Source organism: Actinia tenebrosa, unplaced genomic scaffold, assembly GCF_029948245.1.
Source record: "Actinia tenebrosa isolate PJP-AT-01 unplaced genomic scaffold, QUT_ActTen_1.0 PGA_scaffold0__85_contigs__length_37466705, whole genome shotgun sequence".
Taxonomy (NCBI): Eukaryota; Metazoa; Cnidaria; class Anthozoa; order Actiniaria; family Actiniidae; genus Actinia; species Actinia tenebrosa.
Window position 1 is genome coordinate 34,877,407 of NW_028292569.1, and position 13,698 is coordinate 34,891,104.

Sequence of the window (13,698 nt, forward strand, 5' to 3'; positions counted from 1 at the left end):
GAGAGTATAAGCCATTCCAATGTCATAGTGAATTTCCCACTCAAATCTGCTTCGTAAAAAGTCAAAATTTCAGTTGTGAAAAGAAAAATCGATAAAAAATTCAATGGATAATTTTTTTTTTTCAGTTTCAGGGATATTTGCAATAGTATGTTTGGTAGCTCTCGTGTTTCAGAGGCTGGTTTCCTCTGCACCGGCTAAGAAAGCCACGCCACAACCAACAAAAAGTCCAATAGACATCCACTGCAACCTTCATGACAACATCCGCAGACTTATAAATCAACTTCCAATGGCTGCGGGTAATCTCGAGCAAAAGGTTTATAAACGTTACCAGAGACTCGTAAGTGTAGATGAAAAACAATATTTGCACAACCACTTGCACATGCACCCGGTAAGTACCTTAGTCACCTAGGTTGATTCAACACTTTGATAGATCTTTGAAATGTGACGTCGATCGTATGGAAAAACGACTCCCGGGTCCAGCAAAACGAAAAACACCTCTATAAAAAATTTTCTTTTCCTTTATGACAGGATTTCTTGTCTAAAGTTCGAATCGTTTTAAGCAGAGTTTACACTTCACTTTAGAGGTTTGGTAAACAGTTGGGCCCGGAAATACGTCACATTTTAACAGCTCTATATCACCTCGTATTGCACTGCCTCGAGTAGTTCAGTTTAGCCTACCTTGAAATAGTTAGTAGACCAACCCGAATGGTCTAGGAGTCAATGGTCTATCACAAATCCTGCGCTCTGATTGACTGGGCTACTAGTGTTCTATTAGAAATATACTACTAGTAGCGAAAAGTGCAGGTTTTGAAAACAATAGCGGCGAATTCACGTTTTGAACCTAATTTCAAAATTGTTTGTATCCATTTATCTGACCGATTTAACGATTTCACTCATGAGTGTAAGAGTAAATAACCCAAACCCTTCGCGGGCCACAAGGACTTTTGACTAATAGACCATTCGGGCTTATTAATTAATAGATCTTAATTAAAGTGGTTTTAAAGTGAAGTCATTAAACCCGTGAAATAGACATCTGACTAATACATATTAATAGACCCTAATACACCTGTCCCGAATAGTTGACTGGTCACGAAACAATGGTTTCAAGTCGAGGTTGTACTTGATGAATAAAAGAATCAAGTCCAGTCTCGACTTCAAACCATTATTTTGTGGTCAGTCAAGCGAATCCGGGAAAGTTCTATTCCATGGTTGTTATTTATTTTATTTTTGTTTTGTTTTTGTTTTTTTTGTTTTGTTTTTTTGTTTTTTCGTGTTTGTCTATTTGACTCGATCACATATTGAGTATCATTCTTTATTTCACGGGTTAAATGCTTTCAACTCTACTTCACTCCAAATAGTGAGCAAACTAATACAGGTTAGTATTACAATGATTTGCTCAACTTTTGTTCCATGTCATTATTATTATTATTTTTTCTCCTTTCAAGACGAAACTTTGGTCGGGTTCTGCTCAGACAGGAAACAGTGATTTGCACCTAATATCGTCTGCATCACTTCAGTCAAACACAGTTGTACTTGTAAGTTCAAATAACAAAACGTACATGGGAAATTCAAGATAGAGTGCAAACCGTATATCCGTTAAATAGCAGTAAAACTAAATAGCACTAAACACATCTATTTCTTTTGGTTTCAATTCTTTCATTGGTGCTATTGTGTACTAATTAGTTAGTACTATTTCACGAATATAGAGCTTTTGCACCATGACCGTGACGGCAGCCATGTTGGATGGCAGGAACAATACAATCTTTTTACATGGAAAAAAAATTCAATTCCCAAGAGCAAAGGAATTTTATTGTTCTGCCATCTAACCACAGGCAGGCAGCCCAAGCTGTATTATGGGCGTTGATTTCGTCCAATAAAGGAGGGGTGAGGCAAGTGGATGTCCCATAGTTGGGGGGAGGGGGGCTGGACAGAGCAATAGGTTTCCACTCTCAGGAGATTGAAAGTCTTTTGTTTTGTCCTCAAGTTGAGCTGCTTTGACGTCACATGAAAGGGGTCTATAAACCCCTTGTATTGAATTCCTAGAGGAATTGTCAAGGGGGACAAAACAATAGAGCGTCTTTTCTTATGCAAAAAAATCCATCGTATTGTCGCCCAGAACAATTCCTCGAAAGACTCTGTGCAAGGGGTCTATACGTTACGATTTTTCCCTACGTATGTCACGTGCAAAATCCTGACGACACGAATCGACCGTACAACTTGCTTTTAATGGCAACTAAGACTTTGCTTAAGGTGTAAATAGGTCTTAATATCATTTTTATCTTCTTAGGTAAACTCGACGCTGAGTAATAGCTCTACGGTCATTTCTTGTTTCTATTGTACACTCGAAGAATCAAAGAACGAATACAAAAGCCTTTCCAGCTCGACCAAGGTTGTCAGTGCTGTGAATCACACACTGCGTGAATTAAGAGACTTGCTCAGTGAAATCATATACGTTGGCAAGCGTATCATACCAGTAAGTACGAAAGTCACTAAATGTTTCTTTCTTTCAAATTTGAATTCTATAATTGGTAATGAAACAACCTTTGTGATGATCCGGGCTCACAGATCAAACTCACAGATCGAACCCTGAAACAACCTCTGGGTTGATCGAAGTAAATGCACGGCTAACTCACAGATTGAACCCTGAAACAACCTCTGGGCTTATCTAAGTCAGGGCACGGCTAACTTACAGATTGAACCCTGAAACAACCTCTGGGCTTATCTAAGTCAGGGCACGGCTAACTCGCAGATCGAACCCTGAAACAACCTCTGGGTTGATCGAAGTCAGGGCACGGCAACTCACAGATTGAATTGGAATTTAGCGTATTAGGCTTTGAGGTGGAAGGAAATTGGATAAAAATAAAACGGAAAAAGTAAGAAAGGAAGGATGTTGAATGTTCTAATGACAGTTTGTGATCGTTCTTTTTATTCCTAGGGAAGCACATATACAACGAAATGTAAGACATGCCAAATCAACCTGACCAAAGGGAAGCGCAACCGAAACCAGATTGCACTTAACCTGGCCATCGCTCTAGAAAGACTTCACGCCGCACTGAATATCATGAAGACAAACTTCTTTGCACTCAGAAAAGCTTGTCCACCAGCTCTCGTAGCAGGTAGTCAAAGTGGATAAGCCAATTGATATACACGAACTATAGATCTTTAAGACATCACAGTATCCAATACGATATTGGTATTATTAGGGGTATAAGTATCATTCATTAGATGAATGATCAAAATAGGTTCAAAGAATCGAAATTTCATAACAAATGATAACTATTTAAGATTTGAAAAATGAGAATTAGGATTTTCATTGCATGCATATTTATTACATGGTTTACAAAAATATTTTTTAATTAATTGACTTTATTTGTAAAGGTCACAGTTTTCATTGCGATTTTTGCAGATAGATATGAAGTAGTTACGTCAGTAACATTTATGTATGTACATTTATTAAGTACAAAAAGTTAAATAAAATATTTAAAAATAGTCTTAGTACTGTTTATTGAAATTAACTTCCTTAATGGATTTTAAGCATGGATGTTTTTTTGCGCCGTAGCTATGTTGGATGGAAGAATAGATTTCCCCCAAGTAGCGGGTTCAATATTTTCTCGGAAATAAACATGGTGCTGTTTGATCAAAGACCTTGCCTTTTTAAGATATTCTTTTCGCAATGAATTGGCGAGTACCCTCCCTGAAGTATTCAACGAGGGATGAAAGTGAAAATTTCACCACAAGCCTGTTCTGGAGAGGCGAGAGGTAAATAAAAAATGCCATACTTTTACCGCGCGTGGGAAAACGTTATTCATACAATCATTCATTCATTCACTTATTCACTCTTTTATCATAAAGAGAATGGAAGGCCATTTAACACATATTGCCTGACATGTGACCACGCATCACGCTTCTGATAACAGTTTTAAAAATAACATATTTGCGTTTAGTTTACATCAGTAACATCATGTTTTGTCATATGGCGAGGGATATTTCTCGATGCTGAAAACGGAGTCACGGGATTGCCAACGTACTTCTTCCACAAGGGTTCTATACTGGCGCCATATCTCAGTTTCCCGTTAATACAATGGATTTATTTTCAGTTATTGACTTTTATTATTATTATTTTATTATTATTATTATTTTATTATTATTATTATTTTATTATTATTATATTATCTTTTGGACACATCTGAGCTTTTAGAAGGTTGCCCTGAATAAATATATATCTCAAGCGTAACTTTGCTTTCATACTTTGCTTTTATAAGATAATAAATACATGGGGCTCCGGCCGCACAGCGCACAAGCAGCATGCAAACTTTGGTCCTTGTACATTGCGACAATTTAACAAATACGGGGACTCAAGAACCAACTCTTTAATTATTTTTACTCGAAATCCTTTTGAATTGAGCTTTATATTTTAATGGTCGATTCTTATTCTTTCGTTGCAAGGACATAAAATAAAAACGATACTTGAGTTTTAGTTTACGAAAGTGAAAATATCTTACGCCATGTTTTGAAGTTTAAAACGAGCATTCATTTTTAACTCGTGGATACGCGAAGCGCAGAAACGAGTTATTGTGAGGGGTCTGAATATGCAAATGTGTTACTCGCTCACTCACTCACTAAGATGTTAGCAGATAATGCACTAGTCAATTGAACTCCCCACCCCCCACCCCGCGACCCCCGGGAAATACCGGGGAATTTGACATTTGAGTGGTGTTAAAATCAGACATTTTCCCCGGTAGTCGGGGGCACATTCACTGTTAAAACCCCCGCTATTATTGTGGCCCCGTTATTGTTGATTTAGTAGTCAACAAGAAACACATTTCAATCCTTGTGCTACACAGAGCCAATAGACCTATCCCGAATTCGCTTGACTGACCACAAAACAATGGTTTGAAGTCGAGACTGAACTTTTTTCTTTTGTTCATCAAGTTCAACCTCGACTTGAAACCATTGTTTCGTGACCAATCAAGCGAATTCGGGATTGGTCTATTGTTGTGTGATTTCATGCACTAAATATTCAATGCTCAATATTTTCATCGCCTCTGAACCTCAAATCGTGCGAAAACGTTTAGGTAGTCAGCTGAGTTTTATAATGGTATTAAATTGAAAATGAACAATGCTTGTAAATGTTGCGAAGCAGTAGTCTTAATAGATTAATCATGCTGTCATTCTACATTCGAACTGACGTACCGAAACGACTGAACAAAACCCGTGTATAAGAACCTGTTAGGCTAAAATTCTCACTTGAAGCCCCCTCCACATAAGAACCTATTAAGGCTACTAGACGCATTAAAATTTGACCAACACCTTTTAGATATATAATTTTAGAAAATGGGAAAATATCATAGATAATAGTGTCCCACTAGCCCCTGGGGTCGGGGGCGGGGGTTTCATTTCACTAGTGCATAATTAAACGTTTATCAGTCGTCTTACGTCATCTGATTACGAACGTTACACGACAGTTACAAGCACAAAGAGCTCTTATTCAGTATAGACCACTTCCGATATTTATATGAAGAAATGAGTTTAATATTATTATTTATATTAAAAGAATCAAGGAAAAACGCAAGTAATTCAAATAAAATAATACGATTAACGCCTAAACTAAAATTCCAATGAGTCAAACCTTTTTTTGCTGATGTGTTAAAGTAAGCAGTTCTAAACGCTTCTGTACAATCGTCAACATATTTAGATTTTGTTCTGGTATGTTAAATGCGAAGGTACAAATCTACTCAATAGATCGATGTCGCATGAGACAACTAACGAGAATTCGCTCCAATAAATAATCAGTAATTTACAGACTTGAATGAGGTCAAATGAAATAGTATTTCTAAACCAAGTTCTATAAAATATTCGCTTAGTTCACAGTTTAAATTAAGTGTTTCATGTGAAAACTTCAGGCAACAATTTGATTGAAAGCGCCGTGACCCTTGAAGGCCAAGATAAGTAGTAACAAGAGAAAATGAACTAAGAGAAGGAATTCCCCCTATATAGCGTAACCATCTCGTGCGTAGTTTGATGCTATTTTTAAACCATTTGTTTTTCTGCACGCGCATTTACTGCGCGCGCTCTACGCTGTTTGCTTACGTTTTTGGGGTTTTTCCGTTATTTCGACTCTGCCCTGAATATGAATGTGCACGTCGAAAGCTTGGCAAATACGACAAGAAAATGAAGTAGTAATTTGTTCAACTTTCTGGAGTATTTTTACACTTATTTTTCAAAGCTTTCGACCTACATCGTCATCTTGAGCGCAGATTTGAACAATTGAACATAAGAAAAGCACAAGAAAACGTTAGCAAACAGCGTAGAGCGCGCGAGTACTATGCGTGCAGAAAATCAAACGATCAAATAAATGATATCATTAGATGATATTTTTAGAATACATTCTAAAAATAGCATCAAAGTGTGCACATGATAGGGCACGGGGATTCCTTTTCTTAGTTCATGTAGTAACACAAACGCAATGCTTTTTATTAGCCAAAAAGGCTTATACGGATTATTCCTAAAATAAAGCACTCGGCCCGACTTTTAAATTAAAAATAAAATTCAGAATTTATTTTTCAGAAGACTTTAATAGCAAATAGAAGTCCGAAATACTTTGAAACCTTCGAATGTCAACAAGCATAAGGACACAGAGAACCCAATCTCTGGAAAGTGCAACTAGTATCCACGAGTTCGCCAAAGGGCGGTTTGTTCTTTAAGTTAGCATTGTTGTTTATTCTCTATATTTCGAATTAAAAAGTGTCTTTCTTACCTTTCTTCATTCCCTACCAATAAAATGTCATTTTTTGGTTCTTTTTCTTCCTTTTTTATATTTTGACGATAAATGTTGTCGCTGAATATTCCTCTCATAGATCAAATGGTTTTTCTCGGAAATCCCCTCGGTGTAAATTCAAAATTAATTAGCAATTCAAATTGAAGAAATGCGAAAAGAAGTTATGATCGAAGAGTGTTTTTTCTCTCGAGAAACTAGATTTTAAACGCATATAATTTATAATTCAACGGATTATTTCTTGTAATTTCAAGATATGAAATAGCTCATCATTAGATTGGGAGTATAGTTTTTCGTTTATTTTGCATACTGATCGTATATGTTGAAGTAATATTTCAAATCCGACAATGAGGACAGGACGGGATTTCAAGTCCGCGCAATTAGTTCCAGTCCGAGGCGAAGCCGAGGACTGGAACTAATTGCAAGGACTTTGAAATCCCGTCCAGTCCGATTTGGAGGATTTGAAATGACTTCTCATACTCATTAATTATTCGGGAGGGATGTTGTTTTTATCTTGTATTTATTTCATTGTATATGATCTTCGCTCCATTCACCTAGTTGTAATAATGACAATCTTTTGTTTTGTAATGGTTTTATTTTGCTTTCATCCTTTGGGATTTCTTAAGATAAATGCTATCTGAATTACTTATGCAAATAGCAGTTATTTTTCTCTGAATGTATTCATTTCAACATGGCTTCTCGTCAAAGAGACAGCGATGAAGAAGCGGAGCTTCTACCTTTAAAACGCTTTCGAAAAGTGAAAAGTCAAGCCCAAGAAGAAGAACTTTTGCAAAAAGCTGTGCCAATTTCAACCCGTTACAAGAATAACTGGGCTGTAAATATTTTTGAAGAATGGAGGCAAAGTAGAGAAAACAAAGTGGCAAGTTTGGAGTCTACCTCCATGGATGTCTCGCTAGAGAGCATTCAAAATTTGGATATTGAGGCATGGGAAACTATGACAGTTCCATCCCTAAACTTCTGGCTTGGCAAATTTGTTGAAGAAGCAGCAAACAAGAAAGGTTCGCCATATCCTGCTCGTACGCTTTATCAGCTTATCGCTAGCCTTAAACGCCACCTAGAGTCGAAAAACCGAAACGACGTCAATATGCTTGACAAGTCTAACATGTGGTGAGTTAATTAGAAACTTTCTGTTTATTTGCTTTACTTTGCACATGAATAAAACCTTATATTATTCTAACTGAACGTTTTTCTTTTAGTTTTTCTGGACTGAGAAAAATTCTGGATGCAGAGATGAAAAGTGTCCACGCCGAAGGGGTTACTAATAGAAAGGAAGAAAAAGAGGTGATTACAGAAGAAGAGGAAGAGACGATGTGGAGGAAAGGAGTACTAGGCCAGTCAACAGCTAAGATTTTGCTTAATACAGTGTACTTTTATAATGGTAAACTATTTGGCATGCGTTCTCAAGAACATAGGCAATTAAGGATTAGCGATATCGAAATAGAAGGCGATAATACCATAATTTATCGTGAAAATTCTTCCAAAACATTTCATGGTGGCATAGCAGATTTGAAAAAGAAAGCGAGAGTGATTAAACATGTTTGCCACGAAAAGGGCAATGAGAGCCACGAGCGTTGCTTGGTTAAGATTTATAATCGGTATTTTGACCTCGTAAACAATCTTCGTGTTAAAGCAAAAGGTTTCTATTTTCAGCCATATAAGGACGGAAAATTTGCGTACAAAAACTGTGTTGTAGGAATTCATACTCTCAATGAAATTCTTCCTAGTTTGTGCTTGGCAATTGGCAGTAAAAGGAAAACTAGCCATAGTCTTCGCGTTACATGTGTTAGCAAACTGTTTAATGCAAGTGTTGACGAAAAGCTTATAAGAAGCAGAAGTGGTCACGTTAGTGATGCTCTTTTGGCATATGAAAAAAGTAGCAAGGAGCAGGAGCAAAAAGTTTCTAACATTTTGAACCCACCAGCTCAGCCAAAACAGGTTTCATCTGAGTCAAAGAATGAAATTAAGGGAAGTGAAATTAAGAATGATATAGAAATGCCTGTATTTGATATCAATGAATTAAAATCTATATTTAATGATATCACTGGTTATGAGCACGAAGCTCAGTTAAATGAAAATACATGTTCTAATTTTTGGAGCTTTTCTTCTGACGGGCCTATCAATATATCTGGCAACTGTAATGTTACAATCAACCAGTTCAAAATCTAGCTTGCGCTTGAATGAATGCTAAAACTTATATTTATACTTATAGAAAAGGCTAAGTTTACGATAGCAAATTGTTTTGAAATTTCATTAATATCTAAGTAAGTTGTTAAACGAAGTGTTGAGTATATTTGCAACTATTATTGATTATAGTTTATTGGTAATAACTTCTGAAATAAATGCTTGATGAATTAAATTTTCTGTTTTCATCTTTCTATATATTGACTTGATTCAATGCTTGGACTGAATTAATTTTGTTCCAGTCCTTGGACTGAATTAATTTTGATCCAGTTGTTGGTCGACTGAATTAATTTCTTTTGTTCCAATTCATCAGCCCCACCTCTTCCCTGCTGATATCAAAACCCTCCCCGGCTTTAAGACACTTGACCTAGTTTCAAGATACATCATGTGACCAGGTACGAGGTAATCGATTGGCTAGTTACCTCATGAATAATTAATGAGTATGAGAAGGTTGCGTCCAAACAAAATCGTATGATACAGAATAAAAGAGAAAAATATTCCAATAATATTATATTGAGAAAACGAAAACAAGCACGTCCTTAAAGTTTTTGACGTAAGTTATTAAGAACTAGTGCAAGTGTTTCATACGATAAAGCTTTTCAACTCTTACGATTGTATTTGAAAAATATAAATGGGGATTTGCAGCAAAAAATGGGGACATTTTTTCTACTTCCGGAAAACTGGAAAACAATCAAGTCCTTTAAGCCGGATGTGAAATATGCAGTGAATATAAAAAAATATTAGAACAACTATCAGTACAAATATGATATTTTTGACAACATTACACTATTTTTTCGTCGTAAAACTTGATTATTTTTAGAATTTTATTAGAAAAATTAGTATATCTACCCGACATTTGATACCCTAAAAAAGTAGATTGGAAAAAACTCAAACTGATAAGATCAATACCAACCACAAACCACAAAAGGTAAAATAACAAAGATTAACAAAGATTAACAAAGACAAAATGAAAGGTAAGCGATACTTTTATTTAAGATCTGAATTTTCTTTTTTATATTCATGACTTTTATAAGAAAATTTTAGTCAAAAACATATACTACTTTTTTGAAAAATTTTGTTGCCGGCGGATTTTTAACGATAATGATCCCGACTCTGACACCATTCGAGTTATTTCCGAATAACGTCAAACTTTGTGCTTTTTCGTATGAGAAAAGTTTAAAAGAGTTAAAATAACGTAATTTTTTAAGATATCTTTTTTGAAAAGGTTTAAAGAATCAACAAAAATATACACTTCTTACAGTTATCTTAAACTTTTCTGTTCGAATATTTTTCATGTGAGGTGGGAACTTTAAGGGTTTCATGACAATCGTGCTTCCGTGTTCAAGCATTTGTATGGCTTTCTTGGATTTTGATTCGATTAGACTGAGAGTGTAAGCCATTGTTATGAGAGAGAAAATTAATGTTTTTACAGACTAAGCTAGACATCAGTTTTCTAATTACTATTTCTTATCGTATGAAAACAAGGTAAAGAACGATCAATTAGTCATTGAAAATATCGATATAAGATTTCGGTAAGGCTACCATCACGCAAGTTTAGATGATGGTATGCTTTGAATTTACAAGTAAACCACTTAGCTCCTCCCATTAGCATGTACACCTATGGTTACGCCCTACACACTCTTTACCCCTTTGCTTAGTTAATTAGCACTATTCTTTTAAATCTTATGATATATATATTCCTCGTAGACCTTTCTATACATTTACCATATATTCTCATACTCATTAATTATTCATGAGGTAACTAGCCAATCGATTACCTCGTACCTGGTCACATGATGTATCTTGAAACTAGGTCAAGTGTCTTAAAGCCGGGGAGGGTTTTGATATCAGCAGGGAAGAGGTGGGGCTGATGAATTGGAACAAAAGAAATTAATTCAGTCGACCAACAACTGGATCAAAATTAATTCAGTCCAAGGACTGGAACAAAATTAATTCAGTCCAAGCATTGAATCAAGTCAATATATAGAAAGATGAAAACAGAAAATTTAATTCATCAAGCATTTATTTCAGAAGTTATTACCAATAAACTATAATCAATAATAGTTGCAAATATACTCAACACTTCGTTTAACAACTTACTTAGATATTAATGAAATTTCAAAACAATTTGCTATCGTAAACTTAGCCTTTTCTATAAGTATAAATATAAGTTTTAGCATTCATTCAAGCGCAAGCTAGATTTTGAACTGGTTGATTGTAACATTACAGTTGCCAGATATATTGATAGGCCCGTCAGAAGAAAAGCTCCAAAAATTAGAACATGTATTTTCATTTAACTGAGCTTCGTGCTCATAACCAGTGATATCATTAAATATAGATTTTAATTCATTGATATCAAATACAGGCATTTCTATATCATTCTTAATTTCACTTCCCTTAATTTCATTCTTTGACTCAGATGAAACCTGTTTTGGCTGAGCTGGTGGGTTCAAAATGTTAGAAACTTTTTGCTCCTGCTCCTTGCTACTTTTTTCATATGCCAAAAGAGCATCACTAACGTGACCACTTCTGCTTCTTATAAGCTTTTCGTCAACACTTGCATTAAACAGTTTGCTAACACATGTAACGCGAAGACTATGGCTAGTTTTCCTTTTACTGCCAATTGCCAAGCACAAACTAGGAAGAATTTCATTGAGAGTATGAATTCCTACAACACAGTTTTTGTACGCAAATTTTCCGTCCTTATATGGCTGAAAATAGAAACCTTTTGCTTTAACACGAAGATTGTTTACGAGGTCAAAATACCGATTATAAATCTTAACCAAGCAACGCTCGTGGCTCTCATTGCCCTTTTCGTGGCAAACATGTTTAATCACTCTCGCTTTCTTTTTCAAATCTGCTATGCCACCATGAAATGTTTTGGAAGAATTTTCACGATAAATTATGGTATTATCGCCTTCTATTTCGATATCGCTAATCCTTAATTGCCTATGTTCTTGAGAACGCATGCCAAATAGTTTACCATTATAAAAGTACACTGTATTAAGCAAAATCTTAGCTGTTGACTGGCCTAGTACTCCTTTCCTCCACATCGTCTCTTCCTCTTCTTCTGTAATCACCTCTTTTTCTTCCTTTCTATTAGTAACCCCTTCGGCGTGGACACTTTTCATCTCTGCATCCAGAATTTTTCTCAGTCCAGAAAAACTAAAAGAAAAACGTTCAGTTAGAATAATATAAGGTTTTATTCATGTGCAAAGTAAAGCAAATAAACAGAAAGTTTCTAATTAACTCACCACATGTTAGACTTGTCAAGCATATTGACGTCGTTTCGGTTTTTCGACTCTAGGTGGCGTTTAAGGCTAGCGATAAGCTGATAAAGCGTACGAGCAGGATATGGCGAACCTTTCTTGTTTGCTGCTTCTTCAACAAATTTGCCAAGCCAGAAGTTTAGGGATGGAACTGTCATAGTTTCCCATGCCTCAATATCCAAATTTTGAATGCTCTCTAGCGAGACATCCATGGAGGTAGACTCCAAACTTGCCACTTTGTTTTCTCTACTTTGCCTCCATTCTTCAAAAATATTTACAGCCCAGTTATTCTTGTAACGGGTTGAAATTGGCACAGCTTTTTGCAAAAGTTCTTCTTCTTGGGCTTGACTTTTCACTTTTCGAAAGCGTTTTAAAGGTAGAAGCTCCGCTTCTTCATCGCTGTCTCTTTGACGAGAAGCCATGTTGAAATGAATACATTCAGAGAAAAATAACTGCTATTTGCATAAGTAATTCAGATAGCATTTATCTTAAGAAATCCCAAAGGATGAAAGCAAAATAAAACCATTACAAAACAAAAGATTGTCATTATTACAACTAGGTGAATGGAGCGAAGATCATATACAATGAAATAAATACAAGATAAAAACAACATCCCTCCCGAATAATTAATGAGTATGAGAAGTCATTTCAAATCCTCCAAATCGGACTGGACGGGATTTCAAAGTCCTTGCAATTAGTTCCAGTCCTCGGCTTCGCCTCGGACTGGAACTAATTGCGCGGACTTGAAATCCCGTCCTGTCCTCATTGTCGGATTTGAAATATTACTTCACATATTATCTTTGGTTTAAGCTATGTTTAGTTCTAAGATTTTCACTCGTATTATTCTTAATAAGATATCACACTTAGGAATTTGCTATTTCCATTAGCCAATCAAGGCACAGCGATGATATCATATTGATTGTAGAATGACACCTGTCATGAAGTTATTACAAATAGAGCTCATGTAATAGAGTTTTAGTCAGAGTGAAGAGAAAGTAGAATAAGACCGAGAGCGGTCCAACCCATAACACCATTTCAATGTCATAGTAAATTTCTCACTCAAATCTGCTTCGCAAGATTTCAAAATGTCACTTGTGAAAAGAAAAGATAAAAATTTGAATGGATAATTTTTTTTTTTTTCAATTTCAGGGATATTTGCAATAGTATGTTTGGTAGCTCTCGGGTTTCAGAGGCTGGTTTCCTCTGCACCGGCTAAGAAAGCCACGCCACAACCAACAAAAAGTCCAATAGACATCCACTGCAACCTTCATGACAACATCCGCAGACTTATAAATCAACTTCCAATGGCTACGGGTAATCTCGAGCAAAAGGTTTATAAACGTTACCAGAGACTCGTAAGTGTAGATGAAAAACGATATTTGCACAACCTCTTGCACTTGCACCCGGTAAGTACCCTAGTCACTTAGGTTGATTCAGCACTTTGATAGATCT

At 35.9% G+C, this 13,698-nt stretch overlaps 3 protein-coding genes across 3 annotated transcripts; 2 read left to right on the plus strand and 1 right to left on the minus strand.

The window, feature by feature from the left end:
* Window positions 1-1,718: 1,718 nt before the first annotated feature.
* LOC116296831 (uncharacterized) lies at window positions 1,719-3,197 on the plus strand. Its single transcript, XM_089026525.1, has 3 exons — window positions 1,719-1,724; window positions 2,288-2,473; window positions 2,936-3,197. The coding sequence occupies exons 1-3, from the start codon at window positions 1,719-1,721 to the stop codon at window positions 3,131-3,133; spliced, it is 390 nt and encodes a 129-aa protein (XP_088882651.1). The 3' UTR covers window positions 3,134-3,197.
* Window positions 3,198-7,108: 3,911 nt separating this feature from the next.
* Window positions 7,109-9,156, plus strand: LOC148914158 (zinc finger MYM-type protein 2-like). The gene is made up of 2 exons (XM_089025340.1): window positions 7,109-7,903; window positions 7,993-9,156. The coding sequence occupies exons 1-2, from the start codon at window positions 7,467-7,469 to the stop codon at window positions 8,960-8,962; spliced, it is 1,407 nt and encodes a 468-aa protein (XP_088881466.1). The 5' UTR covers window positions 7,109-7,466; the 3' UTR covers window positions 8,963-9,156.
* Window positions 9,157-10,978: 1,822 nt separating this feature from the next.
* LOC148914159 (zinc finger MYM-type protein 2-like) lies at window positions 10,979-13,031 on the minus strand. Its single transcript, XM_089025342.1, has 2 exons — window positions 12,232-13,031; window positions 10,979-12,142 (listed from the first exon to the last, which is right to left on the minus strand). The coding sequence occupies exons 1-2, from the start codon at window positions 12,666-12,668 to the stop codon at window positions 11,173-11,175; spliced, it is 1,407 nt and encodes a 468-aa protein (XP_088881468.1). The 5' UTR covers window positions 12,669-13,031; the 3' UTR covers window positions 10,979-11,172.
* Window positions 13,032-13,698: the final 667 nt, after the last annotated feature.

What these genes read in the sequence shown, in the direction of transcription:
- LOC148914158 (XM_089025340.1), top strand. Translation starts at nt 7,467, where the DNA reads ATGGCTTCTCGTCAAAGAGACAGCGATGAAGAAGCGGAGCTTCTACCT. An exon ending in CTTGACAAGTCTAACATGTG is followed by an intron (nt 7,904 to 7,992) that starts GTGAGTTAATTA and finishes TTTTTCTTTTAG; the next exon opens with TTTTTCTGGACTGAGAAAAA.
- LOC148914159 (XM_089025342.1), bottom strand. Translation starts at nt 12,668, where the DNA reads ATGGCTTCTCGTCAAAGAGACAGCGATGAAGAAGCGGAGCTTCTACCT. An exon ending in CTTGACAAGTCTAACATGTG is followed by an intron (nt 12,143 to 12,231) that starts GTGAGTTAATTA and finishes TTTTTCTTTTAG; the next exon opens with TTTTTCTGGACTGAGAAAAA.
- LOC116296831 (XM_089026525.1), top strand. An exon ending in TTGGCAAGCGTATCATACCA is followed by an intron (nt 2,474 to 2,935) that starts GTAAGTACGAAA and finishes TTTTATTCCTAG; the next exon opens with GGAAGCACATATACAACGAA.